Source organism: Pleuronectes platessa, chromosome 14, assembly GCF_947347685.1.
Source record: "Pleuronectes platessa chromosome 14, fPlePla1.1, whole genome shotgun sequence".
In the NCBI taxonomy this organism is placed as follows: Eukaryota; Metazoa; Chordata; class Actinopteri; order Pleuronectiformes; family Pleuronectidae; genus Pleuronectes; species Pleuronectes platessa.
Genome location: NC_070639.1, coordinates 13,073,920 through 13,101,824, shown reverse-complemented (window position 1 = coordinate 13,101,824; position 27,905 = coordinate 13,073,920). Strand labels below are relative to the sequence as shown.

Below are 27,905 nucleotides of genomic sequence, written 5' to 3'. Positions count from 1 at the left end.
GCGCTGTTGCTCACTAAAAGTTGGTGTGCCTTTACAGGTTAAATTTCAATCAGGCCATCGACACCAAGTGTTTGTGGCACATTGTGGAGGATATCAAATGTTTTATCAATAGAGAATCAGTCAAGAAACTATTGAATCAGACACCTGAGCAATGTTAACCAACTAAACTATAGACCACAATAAATATAAGCCGTTGCTACCTGGTGACGAATGACGACTACGACACAAACATTGCATAAAGTGAAAATTAGTTTATTGTAGCCGTATGTACCAAGAAATGTTTCTTCATTCCAGAAGACGTTGAAAACATAATTTTTCTTGCAGTCCCAACATGTTGTATTCTATACAGCTCATGGAGTTACGCTCGAGAAAAAAAACAAGGAAGAAGTCGAGTTTATCCGTCAGTGACTCTTCTTCCGGCCTCACATTCATACATGAAGCTGTGCTCCCGACTCACACAAGTCCTTGTCATAGGCTCATCTCCCGCTCTAAGGGACCAGCGAGGTGTACGTGTAGCGGACCTGCACATGGTGGGTTTGTTCATGGAGCACCGCGGTCCCATCTCAGCCACACACAGTCAGTCAGGGACAACAGGAGCAGCATTCACCTCGTCACTACTTGATTCGTTTGGTTCCTTTTTGCTTTCCATTCAGCAAAAACAACAGCGTAGCTATTCTACTTAGTAGAAAAATTTAGATAGTATAAAATGAACAATTGTATTTGAATAAAACAAAAAAAAACAAAAAAGATATGCAGTTCAATAGGCACATGTATAAAACGGATTTATACATTTAAAACCTTGTCGCCCATTGAATCTTAAAAGACAAATATAGTGCTTTTATCTGAACTGTACAATAATTGTTCCTGCAGCGGAGGTGTCCATGGAAACAGGCAAGTTATACTAGCAAAAATATAAAATGCGTAAAAAGCAGTATTTCATTTAAACTTGTGTATGATTTGCATCAAACTTAGTAATTTCTGACGTTTTAGAATTAGAGCTTTTTAGTGGTAAAACATTTTTAGGATACCTTTTAGGTCACATATACAGCTCATGAGTGTTTTGTTTACCCCCCTCCCCCCCTTCGACTAACAGTTAAAACGGTTTGAGCTGATGTCTGTTAAAACATTCGAGAGAAAACAGTAATGAGGGACGAGACATGATCTACAGTAAGAAGTTAAATCACTACTGGCACCTCGGGCCGGGACAACGATCTGTGGTTATTGGCATTAACATGTTGCATGAAGAACATGACACAATCAGCATAAAAGTGTTTTCTTAGAGTTCTGTGTGGGGATAGACTTGATGCTATGTGACTTCAGAGAACAGAGCTGTCCCCTCAGCAGACAGAGTCATTACTGACGGGAAGTTTCCCACTGCGTCGAACCTCCTTCTCTCTTTTCTCCCTCTGCTTCTCCAGCTTCTCCTGGGCTTTACGCATGTCCTTCAGCTTTTTCTTGATCGTTGAGCGGTCACTCTGACTCGACACGCCGAGAGCCTGAAAGACAAAGAGCAGCCGTTTAACAAATCAGAGCATGTTTAGACCAAAGAAGGGCTGCGACTAGTGTTGCATTATTTCTTATCACCATTCATATATTTTCAGTCTTTACTAAGTTCACAGAGTTAATGTGATGTCTACGATGAGCATGTTTTTTCCCGACAACAGTTAGAACCCAAAGATTGTTGATGACCTTGGGATTCATGGCAAAATATTAACCTAAAAACTCCACCAACTATTGCTCTAACAATTTGCTATTAAAAAGGTTATAATTAGGATTAAAATACTCAACTATGTAATTTTAGTCTGATTTAAAAAACAACTTTGATGTGAACGTTATGTTGTTATATTCAGAATAAGTGTCAAACATTGACGGTGGGTAGTTCTCCCGTCCTCCCTATTCAGTCTTCCTGTCTCTGTGTTTTCTCTCCTTGTCCTTCATGTCTTTTCCTCACAGGGGCTGCAGAGCTGGAAACTAGAACGTTCTCTCTAACTTGCAACTTCTTGCCACAGGGGGGCAGTCAAAGGCTGACGAGGTTTAACTAATGACTGATTTGACAGTGACCTCTTCTTATGACAACAATAAAAACATCATGGACCTTTCGATACATCATAACACAGATAATCCCTTGTCAATTATCATCATTCATATTCTTTAGGAAAATAGTTGGAATTGTGGATCCCACTGTGTATGTACGGTTTGCCCCCTCACCTTTAACTTGTCACTATCCAGGTACAGGAGCTGCTGTCCATCCACTCCCTTGGCTGTGAATTCAGGTGTGTACTGGTCCATGTTCATGCCCATCAACCAGTGACATACTTGCTGATTGGTCCAATCAGTGACAGGCCGGTTCTGCCACTGATACTCCTTCCCTGTAGCTACTGGTTCGTCATCCAGAGTCTACACAGGACACAGATAAAACAAACAGACGGTAGATTAATAATATCACTGTTGATTTTATAAAAACATCAACATTTATACTTTTTATTCAAATGAAAATAAAACGGTGCAGGGTTCAGTTGTTTCGCTCTACAGTGAAAAGATCCCTACTCATATCTGGTGCATGGAAAATAGATCTTTATGCAAAGATGCATAGTTGATGGCTGTGAGTAATGTGTAACAGCCGGTTGATGTCATAAATCAAATCTATGTGTTTGGATCAGTGTAATTATCTCCACCAAAGAGGTTAAATTGCAAAAAAATTACATTTTGGAGTGGATGTGATTCATCGTCAAAAAATATTATCAAAACATAATGCTGAGGTTTTTGAGAAAATGTATTTGTGAGTTTGAGAAATTTGGTTTGTCTTTGTTTAATATGAGGGCATTGTTTTGGCTCTGGTGGAGGTGTGTGCTCTACTAAGAACTGTTCTAGTCAATGGTCATAAAACATTGATCATGTTTTCCAGTACATTCATAAAAATCCCTTAAACAGAGTTCAAGACAAAGAGAAGGTAGGCTGGGGTAGGAGGGCAAAGTGAAGTCAAGCCAACAGCAGTATGTAAACAAAACAAAAAAAAGGACATGTGCAAGTTCTACTAATGTGTGTAATGTACAGATTCACCAGAATAGTGCTGAGAAAAAAAACATGCATGCAATGACAGCAAAATACCAACATTCTGAGATGCATGTCACCGTGCGACCTCGTGTTTTACTGAGAGAATCCGAGACACTTAAAGAGTTGACTATAATAAGAGAGGTGAAATACCAGAGCAGGCAGCAGAGCCATCAGTTGTGTTCTGTGCCAAAGTTTGTACAGAATACAAAGCACTGGTCGAAAGTTCTAACAGAGGCAAACATACAAACTTCACATATCAGCTGACTTGAGCGAAGCCAAACGATTTGTAGCACACAACAGAAATGCTCTAATGGGGGGGGGGGGGCCTGAAAGAGCATGCTTGAGAACATGGCCTCTCAGCTGCATCAAGGCGGCCCACGTGGCTTTTGTGTGACGGTGCAACAATTGCGAATAACTCACCTCGCTGGAAGAGAAGATTAGAGTGTGTGAGCGCCCAGACAGATTGGGCTCAGCAACTAACCCAGTGATGTCTGAACTGGGACTGGCAGCGTTAGAATCATCTATGACTGAAAAACTCTGGAACAAGTGGAAACAAGGAACTCATTTACTGAAACGTCACACACGACCACACAACAGATCTACGGGAGGAACACAAACATGGTGCTGCAGGTGTGCGGGGCTGTGAGAGGAGGGTGCTGGCTTGATTGTGAGAAATTATTAAAAGTGAGAGGAATCCAAGTTTGATCTTCAACGTGTGGAAATAAAAAAGTGAGAAGATCAAACATCTATTACTAAGCACAATATTTGAAGTGATAAAAGCTAAAAACCAGTCCACCACCGACTACAGCAACAACTTCTAAACTACAGCAACTAACACGACAGGCCTTTGCACAGTAGAAGCCGTTTTTTATGCAATAATTTGGAATTATGCTGGGAGATAGAGGCTTTTGTTTTTAACTAAAGAATGACTTTTCCATCCAGTCTGATTGTCGTAGGTTTATTTAATTTAATATGTTATATTATTGTCTTTTAAAAGAATATGAGGTGGCCGACTTGAAGCTAAGGTCAAAAGAAGGGCGACAACTCCAGCCGAAGAAAATGATTAAACCAAATGTGAACCAAATTGAACCAGCTGTAACTGTTTACAGATGGGACCTAAATAATAAAGACAACTATGATCTTGGTGCCAGATGTTGCAGGAGTTCCTCAAACTGTCCAACGTCCTGAAATACATCCTGAGGCAGCTTTGGTATAGTTTATGCTCCTGAACCAAGCACCGAAAAGTCAGTTTTTCCTTTTACTTAGTCAAAGGACCAAAACAACATTGTTTAACGCTGATTCCATCTTTCTTTTCCCACGGCGTCACAGTTAATAATAGTCCGGCACGTCGAAAGTTCCCTCTGAATTATTCAAGTCCCCACTGATGTGCAAAGGCCGTAAGAACACAAACATGTGCTGTTAGATGAACCCTTTTGGAATCCAGTCTAAAAATATAAACTGCAGCTTGTTTTTCAGACACATATGTGAGTTAATTAGGGAATCAAAGGAAACATCCAGATTTGCAGGCAGTTGCACCAGCTATGTTAAAGAATGTGCAGTTTAATTTCATTACGTGGAGTGAGGATTTCATTGTTATAACAGGCTGCAAAATACAAGTTAGTTACTTAAAAGCAGTTAGTGTTGATTTCACACATAAATCATAACATCTAGATCAGATTTGATTTGCTGGTGCAACAAGCCTTACAAACTTTTTTTGGCTTCATTAGTCACTAACATGAGCCAAGAGGCTTTCTGAATATGAAGGTACATTGGAAAAATAGAAAATTAAGGTTTCATCTTATATGTAGTTCTAGTTTCTAATAGCAAAACCACAAACCCACGACACAAAATGTTTTTTTCACAAGACGTGTTGAGATGCGAAATTACGGGTTGCAGAGCAGCGTTTGTTAGTAATGCTCTAGCTAGTCGTCTAAAATCAGAAGGCGAAAACAAAAGTTGTATACTGTACCAAATCTAATGAGCGACTGAATAAAGAGGACCAGGAGAGATTTGTCTGTTTAAAGGAAACATGAATCAGTGAGAAATAAGCACTGACAAAAACCTGCTATAGTGTACACAGCAAAACAACTAAAACCCTTAGTAATCATTTCACTTTGGTTCAGCTCGAGACTCAAACTCCTTAAACAGAAACGTGGGAACATCAGCCGAACCGCAGCCTGTGTGACGGTTTTCAGCCGTTTCACTGGCTGCGTTTCATGCGTCACTTTTTTTGGAAACTCTCCCCATCCCGCTGAAAGCTAACATGTGGATCCAGTTACTGTGGCCTCTGCAGAGTGAAGCTTATTTTGAAAACCTGAAAGTAACGGCACATGCCTGTAAACAGCCTGCTGTTATGTTTGTAATAGTTTTACACTTTCAGTGATGCAAGAAATATAGCATGGTCAAGTTAGTCAGAGACAAGTAACCCCACAGATGTCATATAAAATGCTACTTATAGCTTAATTCAGTATCGGATACAAATACTTTCTGCCTCACGTATTTACTTTCATATATATTAAGTCAGAGGAAGTTTCATACTTTATTCTTGCGATCATGGCTTTGCTCGCTGCTCATCTCAGTTGCAGTGTACGGCAGGCTGCTGCTGGACGAAGACGGCTCTCTGTCCCTCTCCTTGTCTCCAAACCAGGTGAAGGGCATACAGGTAGGGATGGAGGTCATGGACTCTGCAGGTGACAGGTTTCCTGCTCCAGGTTCATCCAGTAACTCTGCCGACCCTCTGGAAATCAAAGAAAGAAGAAGCAAAAAACAGTTAAACACAGATATGGTGGAAAAAAGCAATCTATATTAAGCTTTGACAACACGAGTGTAGAAGTGCGATAAGTATATATTAAAAAATTAAATAAATAGTCTTTGGGAAGTTAAGCTATTTACACAAGCCTTTGTTTTCCAATCAGGATGTATTGTTTTTTCCATTAATAATAATAAACAAAGTGTTTTGACATAGCACTTCTAATAATATTTACAGCCCAATATGGTAGTGTGGATTTATAAAAGTTTGAAAAGTCATATTAATATGAATCAACTTTATATTGTGAGTATAAACAATGTTTATACTGGTAATACAGTACCTGCTGTCCAAAGACTGTCTCATCGCGTCCTTGTCCTGTTGTTTTTTTCCTTTGCCTCCTGACTTCCGGAGGCCACTGTTTTTAACACCAGTAACATTTGTTTCATGAGAACAGAATGGTGGGAAATTACAAACAAATAAATAGTGGTTTCTGTGGAGACCTACCCAAAGTCTGGAAATCGTCTTTTAGGTTTTCCTGCTGGTGAAGGCTCATTTAACTCCTCTGGAATCAAACCATAATTATCAGTATCAGTAACACTGTAAGTAAAAGCTTTGCTATTGCAGTCATTGTAATTGGGCCTCACAGACCTTTGGAATCTTTGCCCTTCCCTTTGGACTCTCTCTTCTTGGCGTTGCGCATGAATCCAGAGGGGGAATGTGGTGAGGAGCCGTCTTTTGGAGGAGACAAAGAAGGACTTCCGCTGCTTTCAATGCTGTCGCCCTGTGATGGTGACATAGACGGGCTGCTGGAGAGCTCCACCTTACTCCTGGATCCCTCTCTGGCCTCTCTGGGCTTATCTTTCTGTCCATTCCCAGGATAGCAGGCGGTCAGAGGGAGGGAGAGGCTCTCCTGGATAGACCTCCGCCTCCTGGGAGATTCCGGTTCCTCCTGCTCGTCGTCTTCTTCAGTTTCCTGTGGAGACAAAGATAATTATTTGCGAGGACAATGCGAGGAAGAGGGGATGAAAGCTAAACATAACAGAGAGCCCTACTGCTCTGTTCTGATTAGCCAAAGCTTGTATTCTTACTTTTTACATGACACCCATTTGACCCTATTATCATAACAAAAATAGACTCCTGGTGCATTGTATTATTTCTATATTATTAATTATAAAGGTATATTGTTGTTTTAAAGAAGCTGAATGTTTTTTTCCGTATTGTATTTCATAACAGCTGTTTGATGTTTGGGAACTCTGCTTTTTAGGAAAAGTGCTGCCTCGACACCTCACATCAGTTGGTGTTTCCTGACATATTTGAGATATTTCAAAATGTTGCTTTTAAGAAGGTAGAACAAGTGGCAGGAAGTTTACAGCTCAGACACAGCAACAAACTAGAACGGCACTCAGTAGAGTTTATACCTCCGCCAAGGCATGATACAGTCTCCTTGAATTCAATAAAGCTGCACCAAATTTCACCCACGGCAGATTTTTTAAGGATCACTGAATTATTTCATGGGAAAATGCAATGACAAAAAGAGCCTGGATCCATGACTGGTAGGTAAACTTCCTCCTTGGCTTCAATTTATTAAAATTCACCTACAGAGTTAAACAATATTCAAGTAAACATTCCCTGTACTTCTTTCCTTCTTCTATCATCAGGTGGAAAAGGGAATGTTTTTCATCATGAGTTTTGAGTGTGAATATGTCATTTTCCTACCGAATCCTTTGCTCTTAGAACCGTGCTCTTTGATTCGCTGCACATAAACCAATGTTGCTGTATTTCCACAGTAGTTCAGTTCTGACCTGAGAGTGAGTTGAAGTCACTGTAAGGCTTTCCTTCAGTTTGGTCCGGGATGGAGGCTGACGTTTGGCTTTCTGAGCCAGCAAGCCTTTAGCTCTGTGTGCACTGGTGTCCAATCGCTCAGTTTCAGGCACTAACTCAACCCAGTCTTGTTCTACAGAGGAGAATTAAATATACAAATAAAACTTAATCACTCATAAAACATCATATTGCAGTTGTAATCATTTACAAGGGCTCCCAGGAGTTTAGGATGCATGTAAGTGAATGTTTGACGGATCACGCAGTCCAATAAGTGACGTGCGTTTTAAATTGAATTGAATGTAAATAACCCTTTGTACCTGACAGTGAGTCAACAGATTGTGTGTTGGTGACTGAGCCTTGGCTGCTCTCCTCTGCAGCATAGTCCTGACCACTCTGACGCTCTGCACCTGATGCCCCTCTGGACTCCAGGACAGAGATCTGTGGACAAACCAGCGACACCTCGACTTATTAGAGTCTCTAGGAAGTCGGCTGTAGTGTGAAAGCACCTGTATACTTAACCATGGTCTTACCCTGTTCTGTAAGATCTCCAGCTGCTCCTTGTACCACTTGTCTTTTTCATCCAAAGTTTTCTTCAGCTCCTCCTCTTTCTTCACAAAGTCTATCTCTCTGGGGAAGAAACAGGAAAGTGTAGTTTAACGCCAGATCTTTAGCTTGTAAACACGTCGTATTTCGTGTAATTATCACCAAACCACAGAAATAAATCGCAAAAGGTAAAATCAGCGAGTAGTAAATGTGTCCTATGAATACAGTGATTTGAGTGAACCACTATATCCTTGTGTTGTATAACAGAGAACAAACTTACTTCTGCTGGTAGTCTTTGAGCAGTTTCTTGGCCTTGTTGTACTTCTTGTCCAGGGTCTCATACTGGGCCTGAGTCTCAGTTAATTGTTCATTCACATTCTTACACAGAGACTGGGCCTCCAGCCAGTAACTCTCCATCTCCAGGATTTTATCATTGCCATCCTCGATCTTTTGCTCCAGTGCAGACTCTCTGGCTTCCCACAACGATTTGTCCTCCTCTGAGGCCCTTAGCTAAAAAGAGAAATCGTGTTAACTTTGGTAAAATGTTAAATTAAATTTGTTTAACAGGGGGCCTGACACAGCCTGTGTGTTAATTATTGTATGAAGTAGTAATTTAAAAGAACTGGGTCACCATTTCGACTGCTTGTCAAGTGGTATCCCATTTTCTCCAATAATTTAATATAAGAACATCAAAAGTTTACAGTGTTTTGTAATTCAAAGTTACGTTCTAATGAATTTAAGTCCTCAGCCTGCCAAAATACTATCAAAACTAATTTTCAATAAGTATCCCAAGAGTCGGTATCAGTCAATGAAAAGCTATAATAGTGAAAGGAGACATATTATGATTACATTCAGGTTCATAATTTTAATTTGCTTGAAAACATTCATGCTCTAATGTTCTGAAAACACACAACTTTCTTCAAACTGTCCATTGCTGCAGCTCCTCTTTTCAACCCCTGTTTGAAACACTTGGTTTTACTTCCTGTCTTTTTAAGGTTGCCCTCCCAGCCAGCTGGCCGATTCTGTTGTGATTGGTCAACTCTTTCTAGCCCATGAACGAAAAAGTTGGCCTCTGCCTTTGATTTGCTCGGCTTTGTTAGGGTGCGTGCCAGTCTAGGCACCGGGCAATGGGTTACACAAATGTGGGCCATCTGCCATCATAATTGTGCTAAGTATTGGTTGAACTACCAGTGTTTCCCCCAGTAAATGTCTCAGTCAAGGTGGTAAGCAGGTGGCGGTGCTGTTGGCGCGGTGCGTAGCGGTGCTGTTGGCGCGGCGCGTAGCGGCGCGGCGAAAATTTTTGGGGGTATTTTGCTCAAAGATGCCAGTACGCATGAATGAAATAAACAACTGTTTATTTCAATATAAATAAACAACAGTAGGTACAAATGTTGTGGAAAACATGCAGACACTACAAAATAAAATTAAAGAACAGTGCAAATTAAATACAAATAATGGACAATACACTTAACTTTTGTATGCACATAAAAGGGCAAATTCAACTATTTACAGTTCCTTTCTGGATCTTCTTATTTGCGGCACAGCTGACAAGAGGCATCAGTGCATGCTATTCTGCGTGGCTGTGCAAAGAACAGTTCCAGCGCCCTGCTGAAATTAAACTTAGACACTGGTGGGCCATTGATGCTGATCTTCATGCAGGCTGTAAGACTCTTGCCCTGCAGCCTGTTTCGCAGGTCTGTCTTTATCTACACATAGAGTGAATGAAGTCAATGTTGTATTTAATATTTTAAATTTTGAACTAAGATAGTGAGAAGATGATGGGCTTACCCTATTCATGGCAGAAAAATCTCGCTCACAATTGACACTTGCCACTGGTATCGTGAGCGCGATCGCTGACAGGAGGGACAGGTTTGGATACAGCTGATGTAGCTCATCATACTGCATAAGCCTTTACGTTACATATCATTCATGGACCAATTAAAATCGAGATATTACTAGACATTTACGCAGCTTAGGCCAACGTCATTACGTTGGCTATGCTCATTCACGTCGCGTTACCCCCGCGGATTTTTAAGTCAACATTGCAGCTGCCGTGTCCGTGCCCGCAGATATTTCAGACTGGAGGAATTTTAACAAATTGGATTATAATTTAAAAAGGAACAGAATGAATAGCAAGAGAAAGGCCTGCGCCAGCCTTGGACGGTGTACAGCAGCAACAGGGACAAACAATGTTCGAGCATTTCAAACGGACAGGTAGCCTACATGAACGGAAGGATGCTAGCTAGCTGTGCTGTCAGTCAGACTGTCACTGGATTACTATCGTATTGCTTATTTCTACAGCCAGGGAGTCAGATTGGTGAGTCAGAAACTTTTTGGGGGTTTATTTAATAATAAAGTTGGATGAATTGATACCGAGTGCAATCCATTCTGCATTTTATATTCAATTGAGCAGTTGTGTTTTCATTGTTACTGACGGACAAACCTAAGCTCTGCAATGTGGATAAATGGTTACATTCTGATGCTGGACAGGTCCATGGGGCATATGCTACTGGTACTATATCTATTAAGATAAAGTTTATGGAGTGGAGTTGCCATCAGTTATGCTGTAGTCCTACATAATGATGAATGCTGTCTTTTATTTTTAAGTTGAATAGAAGTAGTACCGGTAGTTTGAATCGGCGAAGGTTTGACTTGTTGCCTTACGTTTATTCTGCCCTCGGTGTGAGGGACGGGTCCGTTAAGTCGATGGATGCGATGTTTAATCATTTAGACCAAACTACAGTAGGCTACGGGCAAACCTGAAGTCACCGTCGTGACATTTCATATACGTCCCGTCTGTGTGTGTGAGTGAGTGAGTGAGTGAGAGAGAAAGAAAGAAAGAAAGGGAGGAACTTATTTGAAATCGGCCGTGCGTGCCTGTTTGTTGTTTATTGTTTTTGATTTAACAATATATAGGTTTAGAGAAATCTGGCTTTCAGAACTCAGTGCCTACCCACTCACTGACCTCACCGCACGTCACTGGCGGTAGATTGACAGGTGACTATGATAGACTATGCAACAATATATTCAACCACCAGATGTCGCCGTCTCAATTACACTCAAAAAACTTTATTGGCACGACTAATGTTGTAAACAGTATTACCTGAGTATTATCAATGCCATTTTTTTTTTTTTTTTTTCAACTTTTTTTTTTTTTTTTTTTTTTTTCAATACATTGGTAGTCAAGGCGGGGCCCTAGTCTTGTTAAGGCGGCCGCCTTAACAAGATAGTGCTGGGGGAAACCCTGACTACTGACTAAGCAATTCAGAAGTTTAAGGAGCAGTGGACTTTGGGCTTTTTAACTTTGCTGAACTTTTACATAAATAAACCACCTATTATCATACAAGAGGAAAGAAAACCTGAAGAAGCATAATATGTCTACTTTAAAAGTTCGTTCAAAGTATATGAAAATCGGAATTCGAGATATATATATATATAAAATAAATACTAATGGAAGAAATATCATAAAATATGTCTTTCTGCTTTGTTTATTATGTAATGGTACTGGATTCATGTGTAGGGACTGCACAGGTTTTTTTTATTTGATTGTATGAATATCTTGGAAAAGTCTTTTTTTAAATGATTGTATTTCCATACCTTTTCCTTTAGTTGAATTATTTCAGCTCCCAAAACGCTACGTTTGAGCTGCAGCTATGGAACAAAAGAGGGCAAATAAATGTGGTTATACCCATTACTGTATTTTACTGAATGATTCTTGTCTCAACAGAGATGACAGGACTGATGGTCAGATGTGGGTGATACCTCTTTGAACTTGAAGGCCATCTGAGAGCTGTCCATGTTGCCGGGCATAAACAAGACCTCAGAATCCGGCAGCTCAAACACCTCTACGTTCCGCCCTGGAGAGAAATTGGAGCACAGAATCCTCTCATCCGTTCCGTCCTGTTCCTCATAGCGCTCGTCCTGAAATATGATATCACACATGGCATCACATATAGCAAACACCAACACACCCCACGCACCCAGGAACAGGCTCGGCATTTGTCAACAACACACCCTGTGGCACCCGTTCCCAGTTTGGCAACAACATTTTAATCGATTCGTCAAAACCAAATATTATTGGACTGCCTCGGACTGAGGCTCTTTAGGAATTTGGAAAAATATGTCTGATGCATTGACACATTAACATGATCAATATTCTCAGTCATGAAATGATCATGAGACTATAAACAAACCTGCAAACACATACACACATTTTGCATAACCACAGGGCAGGGAAAAAATATCAACTTCCCCATAAATCCCAGACATACAGTCCTGACCATACTACATACTCCTTTAAAGTACCACGTCTCATTGCATGAGCAGAAAATCAATTGCACCATGAATAAAATCTCTTAATGACTTTTTGAGCTGCTTTTAACTTGCTGAAAACCAGACTGAAAGCAGAGAGACCCCACAACAACCTAGAGTTGACGGTGGCTGCAGTGGAGCTCCAAAATGTGGGCATTATGAGTTAAAACAACTGTATCTACCTCACACTTCTTTCTCTATGGATATAAACCTTCTCAAACAAAAACCCATTTGTAAAGCTGAGATTTGAAACTTTTATGTAATATCCATTGTTTTATTTCAAATTAAATGTGTTGAAACACAGAGGAGTCTGAAGTATAAAGTATGTGTTTCATTCCAAACTCGTGGACTGAATCTCTGTATTGTAAAGACCGGGGCTTGTGGCTACTTGAACTTAGCAAAACAAACATTTCACAACTCTGTTGGACCGGCAGCAGTGGAATAAACTCTTTTCAACACAGCAGAGTGGTGACAAATGGCTTACTCACAGCCAGATCCTCGTTTCCTCATTGATCTAGGTGGGATTGGACTGGGAGTGGCAGGAGGCAAACAACAATGTCACCATCCAACTAGTAATTACAACTAGAAAAACATGTCTGACTTAATCATTAGGACTGGACGGAAAACCAGACACATATGGATGCCTCACATAACCCAATGCAAAGTATTTCAATACAGATAACAAGCTCTGCACTCATACAATTGCCCTGATGAACTGAACGCTCACAAGCTATATACTTGGGAATCCACCATCGCTTCCAGCCATTTCATGTCACATGAGCAACAACTGTCCAGTAAACTCACCTCCTCTGTGGAGTGCTCATAAGGATCATCCAGGTGCTCCTCCTCCTCCTGCTGATTCTTCTCCTGCTCCAGTGTTTCGCTTATGAGGCGCGCTACCTCGCTTTGCGTTCCTGGCCTCTCCCGTCCAATATTGAACCTTTTATTTTTTATTTTTAAGAATGCAACATGAAAATCCACAGTTAAATCAAATATTGTACATATTGCCTGGAAACACCATATTGCAGCTTCTGTCATATCTATTGCACTTGCTACAGGAAAATGTAAATTTTGGGATGCAGTTTAAGCCCAAACCTATTTAATTTCCCCATCATAAATCAGTAACATGCCACAAAACATCACAGCATTCGTGGCCTCTGGTTTCTCAGGAAACAGACAGACTCGACTGTGAGATTACAGTGAGAGATCCATTTCTAGATGAAGACAGAGATGGTCTTACTTCACTGTGCCTTTGGTGTTCTTCAGAACTGTAGCTGCAAACAGTTGGGTAACGCCAACCAGACTGATACCATCCACCTCCACTATCTGGTCATTCACCTGTATCCTAGACACACAAAAGATAGGGATTAAAAGAAGAACTGTTAAAAGCATTTCAAACGGAAAGTATCGCACAAAAAATGTAATAGCAGAAGTATTAGGAACATTTTCGTTATTGTCCTCGGGAGGGTTAAAATAAATCTAGGCATTCCTAGAGTGTGACATTAAAACTTTACTAGTCTCTTGGAATGAGATCCAAGTGTGAGGTTGTGCAAAAAAAGAGGGAGTTTTGCTTCATTAACTCACCGTCCATCTTTCTCAGCTGCTCCTTGCTCTGTAATGGTTTTCACAAAAATGCCCAGCTTTTCCAGACCCTGGTCAGCTCCCACTCCCATTCCTATGATACTGATGCCAAGTCCATTCTCTCCTGATGGAGAAAAACGAATAGGGTCGAAAACAGTTGGTTGAAAAAACTGCATACAGGATAACATTTTACAGCTTACACCTTAGACAATCTTGACAAATAAAGATTACGAGCGGTGACTTTAAAACAATTCTTATAATCATTCAGACTGATTTGACATCAATATTACAGCAACAAAATATAAACCACAGTCACAACCCCTAATTGTTAATATACTCAGAAGTCACTGTGGTTCCTCACTGGTTACTAGACTCACCTTTCTCGATCTCCACAGGAAACACATCCATCTTCTCCACTCTCTTCTCTAGCTCATACTCTGCAGATGCTGCGACTGGGTCCACGTCATCGTTTCGCCGATCATAGTCCTCATTGGAGAAAGTACTGTAGACCTGTATTGTTGAAATATAAAGTGCACAGAGTGTCAGAGGCATCTGCAAAGAGAGCTGCAAATTATTGTCACTTTAAGTTATTTTTATCCATCTATGTAAAATGAACAAGGACATATTATTCATTTGGTCTAAAAAGCATGGTGATTTAGAATTACACACATTCTCTGGAAATCTACTAAGGAAATTACTGCACTAGTGCATAACTGAGGCACAATTTAACAGCTGCTGAAGGACAGCACAGCTCTTTGTTGATGATTAGGAGCACTGATATTGAAATGCACTCATCAAATGTTTTATAATTTCTACAAGAATGTCTGGCAGATATTATAAAGAGGAATAATCTTCAAGTTTTAAGCTACCGTCGAAAGAAAAAGAATGTGAAGCCAGTGGAAAAATCTGGTTTTCTGCAATAAACTGGTCATAAACTGTGACCTGATCTTCAACCAGGTATAAAGACACTGACTGTGTTTAAGCTCATACTGCACAAACAACGATCTTTTGCGTTTAAATCGAAAACGACCCCTTGTATTTCATAGAGATGGTGGCAAAGAATTGTAAGCTCTTTGGATTAGACATCTGTTTAAAGCATCCTTTGGCACCAATGACCTCAAACAAGCACTTCCAGCATTCAGGAGTATTTTGGACCATTCTTCTTACAGAACTACTTCAGGTATGCCATATTTTTACGATGTCTACTGTGAACTGATTTAATAATATCTTTCCAAGACAACTATATTTGGTTATGTATAAGGTCAGGGCTCAGACTGGGCCACTCCAAAAGGTGGATTATCTTTTTTGTTTTGAAGCCACCAAACTTTTCCTGTGCTTCAGCTGGCAGAGAGCCACCCTGACTTTTAGATACAGTGATAAACCGAGGTATTATTTTCCCTGCAATAATAACGAGCTGTCCAGGCCCAGAGGCATCAAAGGCCCAAACCATATGATGCTACCTTTTGCTGTTGAGATGATTTCATGTTGTAATGCGGTGCTGCATATTCTTCAAAAACAATTCAACCGTAGTTTCATCAGTCCATGAACATTTTTCCTGTAGTGCTGTGCATTATCAAGGTGTTATCTGGAAAACTACACCTTTGTTTGTTTAAGCAGGAGCTTCCTCCATGGTGCCTTGACTTGGGAACAATGTTTCATACCAGACACTATGGTTTGAATTCGATACACTGATGAACAAAGATAGTAACAGGCTCCAGTAATTAGTTTCGGCCTTTACAAGTTACTCTTGGTCTGTTTTTAACCTCATTGGGAATTTTGGGGTTTGTGCATTTGTAATCATCCAAGCTGGGTGCCTTCATCTAGGAAATGTAGCAATTTAACTCAATCGTCTACATTTAAAGATTATTTGTGTAAATGTAGATGAATATATCTTCTCTATTTAAGATTAATTTGTTACCTTATCCAGTTATTATAAATTTAAATAACTCATCCTACACACCGACAATCTTAACTGGACTTGTAGGGTCTGACTCTCCTTGGCTTGTATTGATGCCATCAGCATCAGGGTTCACATACTTTTCCAACCTACATAGTGAATGTTTAAATTATGTATTCAATGTGGACGAGTACAATTCAATGATTTGTAATAATAGATGTGTTGGTTCAAACATGAAACTCATATGAGGTCTACCCATATTTCATGACAAATGTATACATAAATGGAGACGATTTCAAAGGGCTAATTTTTTTCTTGCGACTGTATACAATCATATGCACATATCCAGACATGCATATTGAGCTGCTGTTACTCATCTTTTGCATCTTTATTGAAAGATGAACAGATGCAAATTAAGTGTCAGTGACAACAAAGCAGAATCTGCATTCCCAAGACAAACTGTTGAAGACTTTTATGAGAGTTGTAACCATCTGGGAAATGTGCAGGTAGGCCTCACAAAGCACTGGATGTGTCCCAGGCAGAGACTGTTTGAAATGATATCCCAGACAGAGAACATGAGCGCTGTGGAAAGTAGGGCACAGCTGGGGAGAGCTGAGCAGTGGATGTAGCAAAGATCAATGATTAGAGGAACAAGGGGATGTCATCAGCACAGAAAAAATGAATAAAATCACAACAGAAGCAAAGAAAAAAAAATTCATCACTTAATCTTCAATCAAGAGCCAATGCAACAGTGCTCAGCAGCAGTCGTAAGGCCTAATAATACACACACCGCTACATGTTGTGCTCCCCTCGACTTCCACTGATAAAAGTACAAATGGTTCCACTCCAAAAACACTCCAGGGGTCAAGCTAAAGTGAGCACTACAATATTTACCATTTAATGGCCTGGAGATGACCATCTGTTGTGTCTCAGTAACCATGTAGTGAGAGTGTTCAGTTCATAATATTTCAAAACAAAGTCATTAGCAGGGCAGAAGCAAATATTCATTGTCATTATATTTTACTTGATAGTTGATATAAATAGTTTTCCATTGCCCAAGGTGACATCTTTAAATCTCCTGTTTCGACAAAACATCAATCCAAAACTTGGACTTTTTGTTTATTATCAGAAAAACAGCCAAATGTATGGTTTTGAATTTGTCGAACACCATTTAAAATTTGCTCATACGAACTAGAAGGACGTTCGGAGGGATCATTGATAAGGCTAATGCCCTAACTCGTAATGTTAAACAAAGTGAAAAGAATTCCTGGATCTGAAAATCAGTTCAGCAGTTTCTGCACAATCCTACTAACAGACAGAAAAATGCAATGAAAACATAACCTTGGTAGTGGTAAAACATTTTCTGTCAAACAGGTAATTATTGGGGTTCTAGTTAGCTGCAAAGCAATGTCTTCTAACTTCAGTTCAAGCCAGCAAGACCTTCCATGAGTTCCCAGCAGAATCTGAACAATCTTGAAAGTCTGCATAGTCACTGATGAAGAGGTCTGAGTTGCACAAACAGGCCATCGCACCTCACACTGTCCAAACACCAAGAGCTTTGAGAGTTTTTATAGATGCATTGTTGATAAAAAAAATTAACTAGATTAGAGTTTAGTGCTTGACTATAGGTTGGATACCTAAACCCCCTGCTTGGTCATTATTAGTCTTAATCTGAGTGGAGTCATGACAGGATGTTGGCAACAATGTCAAAAGGTGAGGTGGACTGAGATAATAATGAGCAAGCTGACAATCTGGCTCCACTGTGCATGTGAAAAGAGGAATGTAAGTTGTATTATATAATAGACTTACCAATTATATGGAGCAAAGAATGGAATTTGGAATTCAAACAGGAAAATGGGAAAGTAAGTGAATAAGAAAACACAAGTTGCAAGTATCAGTCTTTAGCATAAACTTTGGACTTGAAACTTGATCATGAAGCCATCAAGTTAAGTCAAGTTAGTGAGCCATTACAGAGCACTTCTTTCAAGAGCAAAGATCCAGGTCATAACACGTACAAACAAAGCGCAGCAGGATCCTGCATGAGGGCTGAGACAGAGGTAGTCTCCATTTTATCCATATTGTGGTAAAGTAAAGAATCTCTGCTTGCTTACTGGGGGAAAGCTATGAGAAATTCAAAATATATTTGAAACTAAGCCTGATCGAGCACTTACACGTCTATATACTGGTTGTTAATTAATTAACAAAATCTGTACACATCTTAACTTTCAATATATTTGCTCTTTTTTATGATTACTTTGAGATGCAGTCTTTCTTTTCTTGGGATGAAAACAAGCTGTAACTGTAAGTGTTTACAATGTTTTGCCTTAACTGCTGATAAGAACTAATCAGGAAGTAAATGCATAATTTCCAAATGTCTCAGTTTTTGTCTGTCCAGTCTACACTCAGGCCTAGACTTTAAATGCAAAAAAACAGGGCCAAAGCAGTATCAAACTTCTCGGTTTCAGACACTTGAAAACTCTGGAGTTGTGTAAACGGCAGGTGGATACATAGTGTGGATGTAGCCTCACTATTATAACATAACAAACTGCATACAGTCTTAGTCGTGAAGAGAATGGGAATGACAAGTGTGTTGAAACCCATTAAAAGATCTAAAAACAACAGAAGAATTAACCTTTACCAAACAGAATTAAGTAAAACTATAGGATAATAGGAATGATTCAGGCATTTGGCATGAGGCTGTGTGATGTCTTCACATAAATATTTTCACCCTGGGCAACAGGGTCTGAGGTCTAGATCTTGCAGCATGTCAAGACATGAGGAATTAACCACAAACAATCTCCCTCTGTCTTTTTGTGTCCTCACTGTGTAGCACTTGGATGGAGCCCAAAACAGTGTGATAGTAAGTTTCCAAAATAACTCGATAAGCCCTCTGCTCATTATGCCAAAGGGAATTAAAACATCTATTTCTGCTTTACAACATCCTGCTGATTTTTATACAAACGTATCCAAGTGGAATCATATTGTGTTATCTTTGAATAAAGACATACATGCACTGATATGGTACATGTGCAGGGACCCCTGATGTTATGAGAAGAAGTAGAAAACTGAATAGATAGGAAACTGGCAGATTATTCACACTACTGCAGTTCTGTGGCGGAGACAGGAATGCTATTCATGGGGCCTGAAACCTCCATCAACCCAAGTGAGTTCTTCACCCTCTGAATCCTCCTCTTCTTTTTACACTTGAACAAGCCATAGTGATGGCTTGCTGCAGTATTGGTCATAAATTCTACCTCCTCCATTTAAGTAAATTGACCAAACAAGGCATGCGTTAAACCCCTTGTTATAGTTATTATCACACTGATATTTATCCAAGTGTAAGTTTAGCAGTAAGTTTGCTTTGAATTACTTAAATGATGCTAAAAAAACAGGGTGAGCCTGACTTGTGATTGGCCGGGGGTCCGTGTATTGACAGGATCTTGCTATCAACACTCCATCAACAATCCTGGTGCTCTTAACCAAGATATCTGAGCTTCATTCCTGGATAGTGGGAAAAATCTAAACGCGTTATCCTTCTTAACATAGTTTATAGAACATAGTTATTGCAATAGGTTTATACTCTATGACCCATATATTGTGCTTTCCCCCCATTGGTAGTTACATAAAGTCGAGATTATAATTTCCAATTAACCAAGAAGCTTCTCTAGACATTCTTGTCTGCTCTCATCTTAAAACCAATTCTGCATGTCTCTTAAAAAACAAGCTCAACAACATTTCTATAGATAAGACAAAGTTTATCAACGTCAAATTTAGACAGTAAAAATGGATTCAGAAAACAAGAGCAGGGAGAAATTTCATGAAAGGATGAAAGATGCTTTTTAGTTTAGACTTTGGAGACTTTAGTAATTAAGGGTTGAAAATGTAGGTTAATAGAATATAGGGAGAACCGCTGTATCCTGAAGCCCGGCATTAGCTGAGCAGCTTGGCTTCTCCGTCCTTCCTCCCCCTCAATACCAAAGTCTGACTTTTCTGTTGCCATGGACTCCCAGACAGTTTTTTAAACAATGCTCTGTTCTTTGCAAAAACCATAATCACTCAACCTCTGTCTTCTTGACAAAAACAACAGAAATCATTCTTTATTAGCCTCACCCTCACAAAAAAAGTCTTTCACATTTCTTACTGTCTCCAGCTATCAGATTTTCCAGCTACCCATTTTCTCTTGTGGCTCAGCAAACACTGTCCAACAATTAAACACAACCTAAACACACTTCTGTCAGGTATGAAACTTAAGGAGAAATAACTATTTGTTGTTGACTTTATACAAAACGAGGTATATAACGTGTTTTCATGCCAGTTCATGCCCGTATATTGTTGTTGTGGTCAGTGAGGTTGTGTTGTAGGTCAGACAACTTATGCCATGCTGTAATTTTCCTCCAAAGAGCTACTCAGCAGTGTGTGCAGGCCTTTCATCCATCTTTAACAACTGCAGTGGTCTGTCCTCACAGATGTTCACATGCCCACACCCACACTGAAACCCTTTCCATCTTTCCCCTTCGTTCCCTTCCCCATAACTGAATACCAATGTGGGAAATGAGTCAGCAGCTGTGAGCATAAGCAAACCAGAGGAATCTCTTGCCAGTGCAAAACGAGGGCTGACCACTGGATTGGGGAGTTCGCAATGTAAGCGGGCCTAGAGAAAGACGGCAAATCAAAACATGCTGTGAGTGAGCTGGGGAAGGGGTGGTGGCCTGGCGCAGATCATAGAGCAATTAGGAAAGAAGGCATGGGGCCCAGCTTTTAGATCCTGTGTAAACACACGAGGAAGAAGAACAAAATATCTGGTACTTCCTGTATAAATGCCCTGAGTTTTCCACAACCACCAGCTGCCCACCTGACAGCTGACCACTTATTAAAGTCCAGTCGCATCCTAACAACAAAATAGTAAATTAACAAATTGCAATTAACTATAAGGGTATAATTTAGAGAGTATATAGCACTATAATGGAATTTAGAGTGAACTGGAAATGAAAAGACTGACAGGATTCTTAAGGGAGAAAATATGTGTCGGTTAATGAAAAATATTAGAACGAATGCCTTTATAATTACAGTTTTTTGTTGTTAAGAATATTTCAACTTAGAACTGATGCAATATGTGATTTAATTTTAGAACCGATATAACTTGCTAAATTGGATTTTGTAATAAAGCACAGGTAGAAGAACCAGACAGGGCATATCCCTGTGTAAAGCTCTAATGGCCTTGGAATCATAAACACTTTAAAGAGTCACACTAACTAAAACAGAAATAAAATGTATGTCTTCCTGCCTTGAACTTGAAGAGTTCATGTATGACCAGAGGTGGAGTCTGAGTGGAGCAGAGTGCCATAATGGAATCAAATTTCCTGAGTGCAAACATGAACAGGTTGAGCAGGTCTATTTATGAATGGCCCACAAAAGCTACTTTTGTCCAGCAAGGGCTGCTGAAAAGTTGAGCACTCATTTACATCTAACTTTCAGTGAAAACACGAAGCTAATGTGTTGGTCCGTAATCACATAATGAAACCCTTTTAAGGCAATCACAATCAGCCCCACACTCATCACATGCCAAGCTGTTTAATGAAAAGCACTGAGCTGACATTAGTATTCAGCACCATCGAGTCAGATAGTCACCCACCAGCCCAGGTGGCTGGAGAGAAGTTGGATCCTACGAGGGCAGGGCCTCGCATGATTGGATGAGGGTGGAGTCTTGTAAGACACATTCCTCTGGCCAGAAAGAAGACACATTACAGATAGGAAATGGAAAGCATAACACTATGAGTCCAGCCATGGGGTTTACCCATTTTGCTTTTCACTAATCACATGAAATACACAGTGAATAGCTAGAGAATCTTCTTAAAATAGATCCCCACTTTCCTGCCTGAATAAATAATAAAACACTTTCTGGCTTGGAAGCATTACTGTAGAAAAGCCACAGAGCACCTATGATGCTCTTATCTGGCTCCACATGAATGTGTGCAAACTGTCTACCTGGGACGTTGTGAAATGTCAACAGCTACTGAAACAAAGCAGTACTGCAGGCATCATGGAAGTCAAACTGACAAAAGGATCTGTTTGCATGAATAGTGGCTAATGTGGACGGTTTAGCTATTTCAGTGCAAACAGAGAAAGAGATGCTGGATTTTCATTTATAATGACTGGTAAAAAATCTTCACCACACCCTGTGCGTCCGGGTAGGGACAATATGTTTCCTTGACATATAACTGCGTGTGGTACTTCCTTTTACTTTGCGGGGGTGGGGCAAAACAACAGGTGCAGACCATGGTTTTGGACATCTTCTTTTCTGCTTTTATTTTAGTCCTGTTACAATCCTCTCATGTGTGACATGACAGACAAAACCTAGATGATGACCTCTCTAGAGATCTGATGTAACTACCCTGAAAATGAGTCTTTGTCCTGAAGCAGATAACACACCTTCAGCAGGGAGCGTTAATCATTGATAACTCATGGCCTTTTTTCCCTATTCTAGAGTACGGGTGACTTACAGCAGACGCAAACCTGTAAACTGCTAAACCAAAGTTATCTGAGGTTGTAAGGTTTCTCTGGGTAAAGGCACGTCTCGATCAACACAAATCTAATGTTACTGGCCTTTTAATTTTCAATTATAGACGAAACTGCCTCCTCACTGTAAAGACCAAAGTTACACTTTAAAGTGTTTCAATATTTATGCTGCTCATACAGCTGCAGGACACAGCAAACTTGCTAACTTTTATACTGACACAGCAGCGATGGGACTGCAGCCTTCCTTTGTCCTACTAAAGTGGGACTCTGCATTAAAATGTATGAAAAACAACCTTCTCATTAAATATAAAAAGGTATAAAATAACTCCAGTGAGGGCAGCGCTCATCATTTAAGCTTCTTTTTCGACCACGACATGCAGGACCTGGACATGTCCTGTTTCTTTATAAAGAGGACCTTTCTCTTCCACACAGGGCACATCCAATGGCAAAAAGATTCAGGTTACATGAGCTAATTCTGTTGTGAGCCAGCAACACAAAGTACTTTTTCTCTGAGAGTTGGTAAAGACTCAAGTTTGCTCGATCACAATGCCAGCTCTGTCAAGCAGAATGTAGAGATGGATCCGGCGCTAGCGGGAGGTCGCTGTTAGAGGGAACAGCGGCAGAAATGTTTCTGTGACTTCATTAGCCAACACAATTAATCTGTAACCAAAGCCATTTGAGAACTCTCTGTTTTCTTTCCAACCTACTTTAAGCAAGGTTAACGGATTATTTCCGCCTTTAACGAGGATGTTATGTTTAGTTTGGTTATCTGTTAGTTAGCAGGATTATGGAAAAACTACTGGACATATTACGATTAAACTTGGTGGAACCTATTTTTTCACTTTCCTTAGCATTGCATGCTGAGGCCTTTTTGTTGATTCTCTGTGGGGACTAATATTATGAGTGTGTGCAATTCCGTCTAGATACAAACAAAAATTTCGGATCTAGTGAATTTAATTGTGAATTCACAAGGAGACTGCTGGGCCTTGGTAGAGGTATAGTTGCACAGTTAAATCCAGTAAGGGCCACCACCCTCATAAAATTTGGTTCATGTTGCATTCCCACCTGAGCATCGCACACACTTAACTTCCAACTAAGAAGCCACCCATTAATTATCAAAGAAAAACGTAAAGATTAATTGTGGAAATAGTTTCGGATGAACCCCACGTAACAAATGCAACCATGTCTCAGCTATTTCTGTTTGATATAAAGTCTCTCTCTGATGGGTGTTATGAGGACTGAGCTGCTACCGACCCCAGACACAGTCTAGCAAATTGTTTTGAACTGTAAACCTCTGTTTATCTCTGTCATAGCCCAACTGTGGACGGAGGAATTGCACTGTTGTGTGTGCTCCTCTCGTCCAGGTCAGCTTCTGGTCCCCTCTCCCAGGACCCCCTGCCAGGATGACTGGGATGATGAGGGGGGGTCCACACCCTGAGATAACAGCACATTTTAAGGCCTGGATAAACACTGAGCTATTTAGAAAGCAGAGTGGAGTGCACTGGGGTGATTTGTTTTCCCCCAATTTAGCAACATGTTGATAGTGAAATATCCATGGTGGAAGATATTATCCCCACACCCTTAAAATACCCACAGGCAGTGTTTACAGCGAATGATATGTGGCAATACCATAATAGAGATAACACCGACTGGAAAATCAGTTGAACTACATAACTGTAAAGCTGAGACATGTGTCAAATACATGTACAATACCTAATTTGGTATGAGATTACATGGATTGTTATTTATGGAAGACAGCAATATAATCTTTAGGGTCGTATTATTTCTCCAAACTTGTCTGTTGTAGGAAGGTAAAATAAAACAAATATAATCATGATTGCTTTTTGCAGGCAGGCAGTTATTTTGTCGGTATCACCCAGCTCTATAAACTCAACTGTATAACATCTATTCACAATGAAATGATGCTCCACCACTCAGTCACAAAAGCCAAGAAATTGATGGTTCAGAGACGTGGAAAAATGCAGAATGTGCCTCTCTGCTGTTCAAAAAGATTTATATCTTTATAAATTTATTGATAATAAAAAAAAAAAGAATTCTCCCTGCAGCCATAGAAATAACCTTTCCCTAAGCTGTAAAACAGATCATATGGCAGAATCAAATCCCTGAATTCCACCATGTTGAAAAGAAGAGAAAAGTCCCTCATGAATCACAACGGACAGGAACCACTCAGAGTAAAAAATGCCAAACCACCAGTGCAGTGACTCAGGGGTAGACCCTGGTTTCTTGCTTCTGCTACAGTCTAAAAAGCTTCAAATCTCTGTCTCACTCCTGCCCTCGTTCAACTGTGGCCCCAATCTCGCATGCTTTATTATGCAAACAATATTTTCCAAAAATATCACACAAACAACGTTGCAAACTCACATCCCCAAGGTTCTCCCGACTCTGCAGATCTCTCTTCCAAGATGAAGGAGCCGAGGTTGTCGAACTACCCGCCTCCCTGCTCACTTAGATAAAATTAACTACTAGTTGAGATTTTTCTGAGCTGTTTCAAGCATGTCTGATGATAGAGTGCAGAAGCTGTGACATCAAGATCCCACAAAAAACATACTTGCAACCTCTTCTAATTTGTCTTGTCTACGGGGAAACGCCTTGTTCACACATCATTGCTGAGTCAGTGGTTTGTGATGACGGGTTTGTGCAACGTGTTTTCTGGTGCTTCAGGTGGTTCCAATGTAAACACAACACAAAATACTTACCAGAATTGGACCTGTGGAGAAGTTGATTTTCCTCTTCGTGGGAGGCTCCTCCTCATCTGACAGACCAGGGGCTTCATAACAGTCATCATACTCCACATACATTTGATCCACCTCCTCTTCTCCCTCCTCCTCTTCCCTGAGGACATGGTCCACATCCCTGTCATCCACAAAGGCTGCGTTCTCAATACCGTACACCACTGGAGAGCCTCCATCCACGATGCTCTCGCCCACCTGCTCCTCCAGCTCAGTCTCTTCCTCTGCTACCTCGTCACCTTCCTCATCACCACAGTCTTGATTTGAAACAAAACTATATTCTCCTCTTTCCTCTTCCGAGTCAGATCCCTCTTCGTCCTCGAGGACTCTACCTTCACCCACAGTCTCTGCTAACCCTTGTGTCTCTCTTGCAACATCTCTTAACATGACTTCATTAGGTGTGTTACAGTTCTGAATTTCTGGTTGAAAGGTTCGTTTCAGTTCTATCGGTTGCTCTGTAAGACCTTGCACTGTTTCCTCCTCGAACACACAATCTTCAGCGTTCTCATCTTCATTCTCCTCACTCTCCGAAGACTCATTCTGAACAACCACCAACTCTGCCCGTACAATGCCCACCCCTCTGGAGTCCAGTGATGAGCTCTGGCTGGGTGGATTTTCCCTGGCAGGAACATGTACCACACTGTCATTACTCTTGGATTTTTCAGAGTATTTGGTCCTGTTGGTTTCTTGAAAGCTATCAGCTGATGGAGGAGGCTGCTTCACATCCCTCGGGGCCGGACTATGTGGCTTGCTTTCATCCCGACCAATAGATGTCCTGCTAAATCCATCACTGGTTGAAGAGGAGCCCTTGTAGCCGTGGCTAATTGGAGTGGTTTTCTCTGATGAGAGGGGTTTGTGAGTGGCATCAGTTGTTGGAGAAACAGACTTGTGGGCTGCATTACTAATTGGAGCGGTTGGTTTGAGTCCGCAATCAGACCCATGGGTCGACTGTTTGTCGATGCCACGCGGCATCTGGGATGTATTTTTGTTAGTGGTATTAGTTACAGGTGAAGAGCTAGTGGCTTCTTTGATGGGAGACCTCGGTTTATGTAAGCTGTCCCTTGTTGGAGAGGTAGGCAGTGAGTGTTCAGTGGTACTGTGCTGCTTGGCAGACTCCGTCGCGCCTTTTCCAGCAGCCGTGTTGTTTTCTTCTGAGTCATTCTCAGCCATGTAATTCTCCAACCTCCGAGCAATTGGTCCCGAATTCAGAGACGCTCTAGACACATTCTTTTTCTCACCATCAGCCTTTTCATCTCGACTGCTTTCCGTTGATGTGGGAATCTGCTCTGATTTGATAGTGGTCTCCGAAGATCCCGATACTCTCCTTGTGCTTTTCCCCTCATCAGAGGCGCTTCCTAGGGACAGGCGACTCACCACTCTGTTCGGGGATTGCTTTTCACCTGCGGGCTGCTCTTTGACGCGTCTTTCAAAGAGTTTTCTGGTCACCGAAAACTTCTCCGCCAAAGCCACTTTGTCAATCTCAACTTCCTCCCCCTTGGGTGTTTTCTCTAAATTTTGTGTTTCCGGGCTTGCGGTGGTGTTGAAGCTGGCTTTGGGTGTGTTGACTGGAACCGGCACCTTCGGCGGGGAAACCGGGATCACTTCAGACTTTGGAGGCGTCTTCGCTTCTTGACACTCCTGCTGCTGACCATCCATCTGCAGGAATATGTTCTTTATCTTATTCACTCTGGTGCCAAACGGCCTCCCCCTCGAGTCCTCCCGGGTGTCGCTGGAGCCATTCGTATACGATTTGGCGGAGCCCTCAGACTTTGGCCCATCAAAGGTGCACTTGATGGCGTGGAAGTCAGACTTGTACGCGTTTCTGTGTGGGGACGCACTCCTCAGGGTCCTCTCGCCCACTTTGCTTTCTGCTTTGATCATTTTTGTTTGTTTGTTTCTGCAGCCACGGTTAGAAAAGCAGGGTCTCGGGGAGAGTCTGTAGTGGGTTGATGGTCAACTTTTATCCCTCCACTTTTACGCATGCGGTGCCATGATGGGGGGGGGGGGGGGGGGGGGGGAGCTGCTGTGGAGCCCTGTTGTCTCAGCTACACAGTCACAGGGAAGTCATCTTCACAGAAACACACAGACAAAAGTTGGTTAATACAAGGACCTGACATATACATTCACACACTTTGCATAAAGGCAGCCATTAAAGTGCCAATCAAATCATACTGCGTTTTAAAATTCGCTTGAAAACAAAGTAACGCTAGCTTAAAAGTAACTGCTGCGTGTGGAGTCGTTTGTCTGCATTTCGATTGTTATCGGACTTCGAGCGTTAGCAAACCACTGTTAACCCTTTACCTAGCTAGCAACTTTACCTGCTCTTAGTTTAAGTAGTTAACTGCGTTAGTTTCGCTGGTAACGCGTCACCAGGGAGGTTAAACCGAAGTTAAACTCGGGGCCAACACTTCAACACTGCAGCCTCGCTCTCAACAATTCATTGTGGCGTTTCAAGTACGAGCGGCGAGAAATGTCCGACACACACCAGCCGAACAAAGGTCAACAACTGTGCTCGCCTCTCACCTCCCACTCGCTTCATCGTGTTCTGCCTCCGAAATGTCGTCCCCGCTTTTTTCTTCGCCGTCTCAAACTTGCCACTTCTGGTCGCTCTCCGCCATCATTCCCCCTCCTGCTCCGGCAGCGGCAGCGTCGTCCCTCCTCCTCCTCCTCCGCCTCCGCCTCC

The 27,905-nt window shown here is 41.1% G+C and overlaps 1 protein-coding gene and 1 long non-coding RNA gene across 4 annotated transcripts; both read right to left on the bottom strand.

Annotated features, from left to right (window-relative positions):
* Window positions 1–236: 236 nt before the first annotated feature.
* ppp1r9ala (protein phosphatase 1 regulatory subunit 9A-like A) lies at window positions 237–27,905 on the bottom strand. Of its 3 annotated transcripts, XM_053439131.1 has the most exons (20): window positions 27,746–27,905; window positions 25,190–27,290; window positions 14,437–14,569; window positions 14,063–14,183; window positions 13,719–13,823; window positions 13,283–13,418; window positions 11,930–12,088; window positions 11,765–11,818; window positions 8,448–8,677; window positions 8,155–8,251; window positions 7,942–8,062; window positions 7,606–7,757; window positions 6,452–6,776; window positions 6,308–6,365; window positions 6,144–6,218; window positions 5,593–5,791; window positions 5,024–5,068; window positions 3,475–3,591; window positions 2,209–2,397; window positions 237–1,496 (listed from the first exon to the last, which is right to left on the bottom strand). In XM_053439131.1, the coding sequence occupies exons 2-20, from the start codon at window positions 27,101–27,103 to the stop codon at window positions 1,338–1,340; spliced, it is 4,389 nt and encodes a 1,462-aa protein (XP_053295106.1). In that variant the 5' UTR covers window positions 27,104–27,290; window positions 27,746–27,905; the 3' UTR covers window positions 237–1,337. The 3 variants fall into 3 exon arrangements, with proteins under 3 accessions (XP_053295106.1, XP_053295107.1, XP_053295108.1); XM_053439132.1 differs by lacking the exon at window positions 5,024–5,068; XM_053439133.1 differs by lacking the exons at window positions 3,475–3,591; window positions 5,024–5,068.
* On the bottom strand, window positions 9,506–11,746 carry LOC128455464 (uncharacterized). The gene is made up of 2 exons (XR_008341737.1): window positions 9,956–11,746; window positions 9,506–9,873 (listed from the first exon to the last, which is right to left on the bottom strand). It is a non-coding gene; the product is annotated as an uncharacterized LOC128455464 (long non-coding RNA).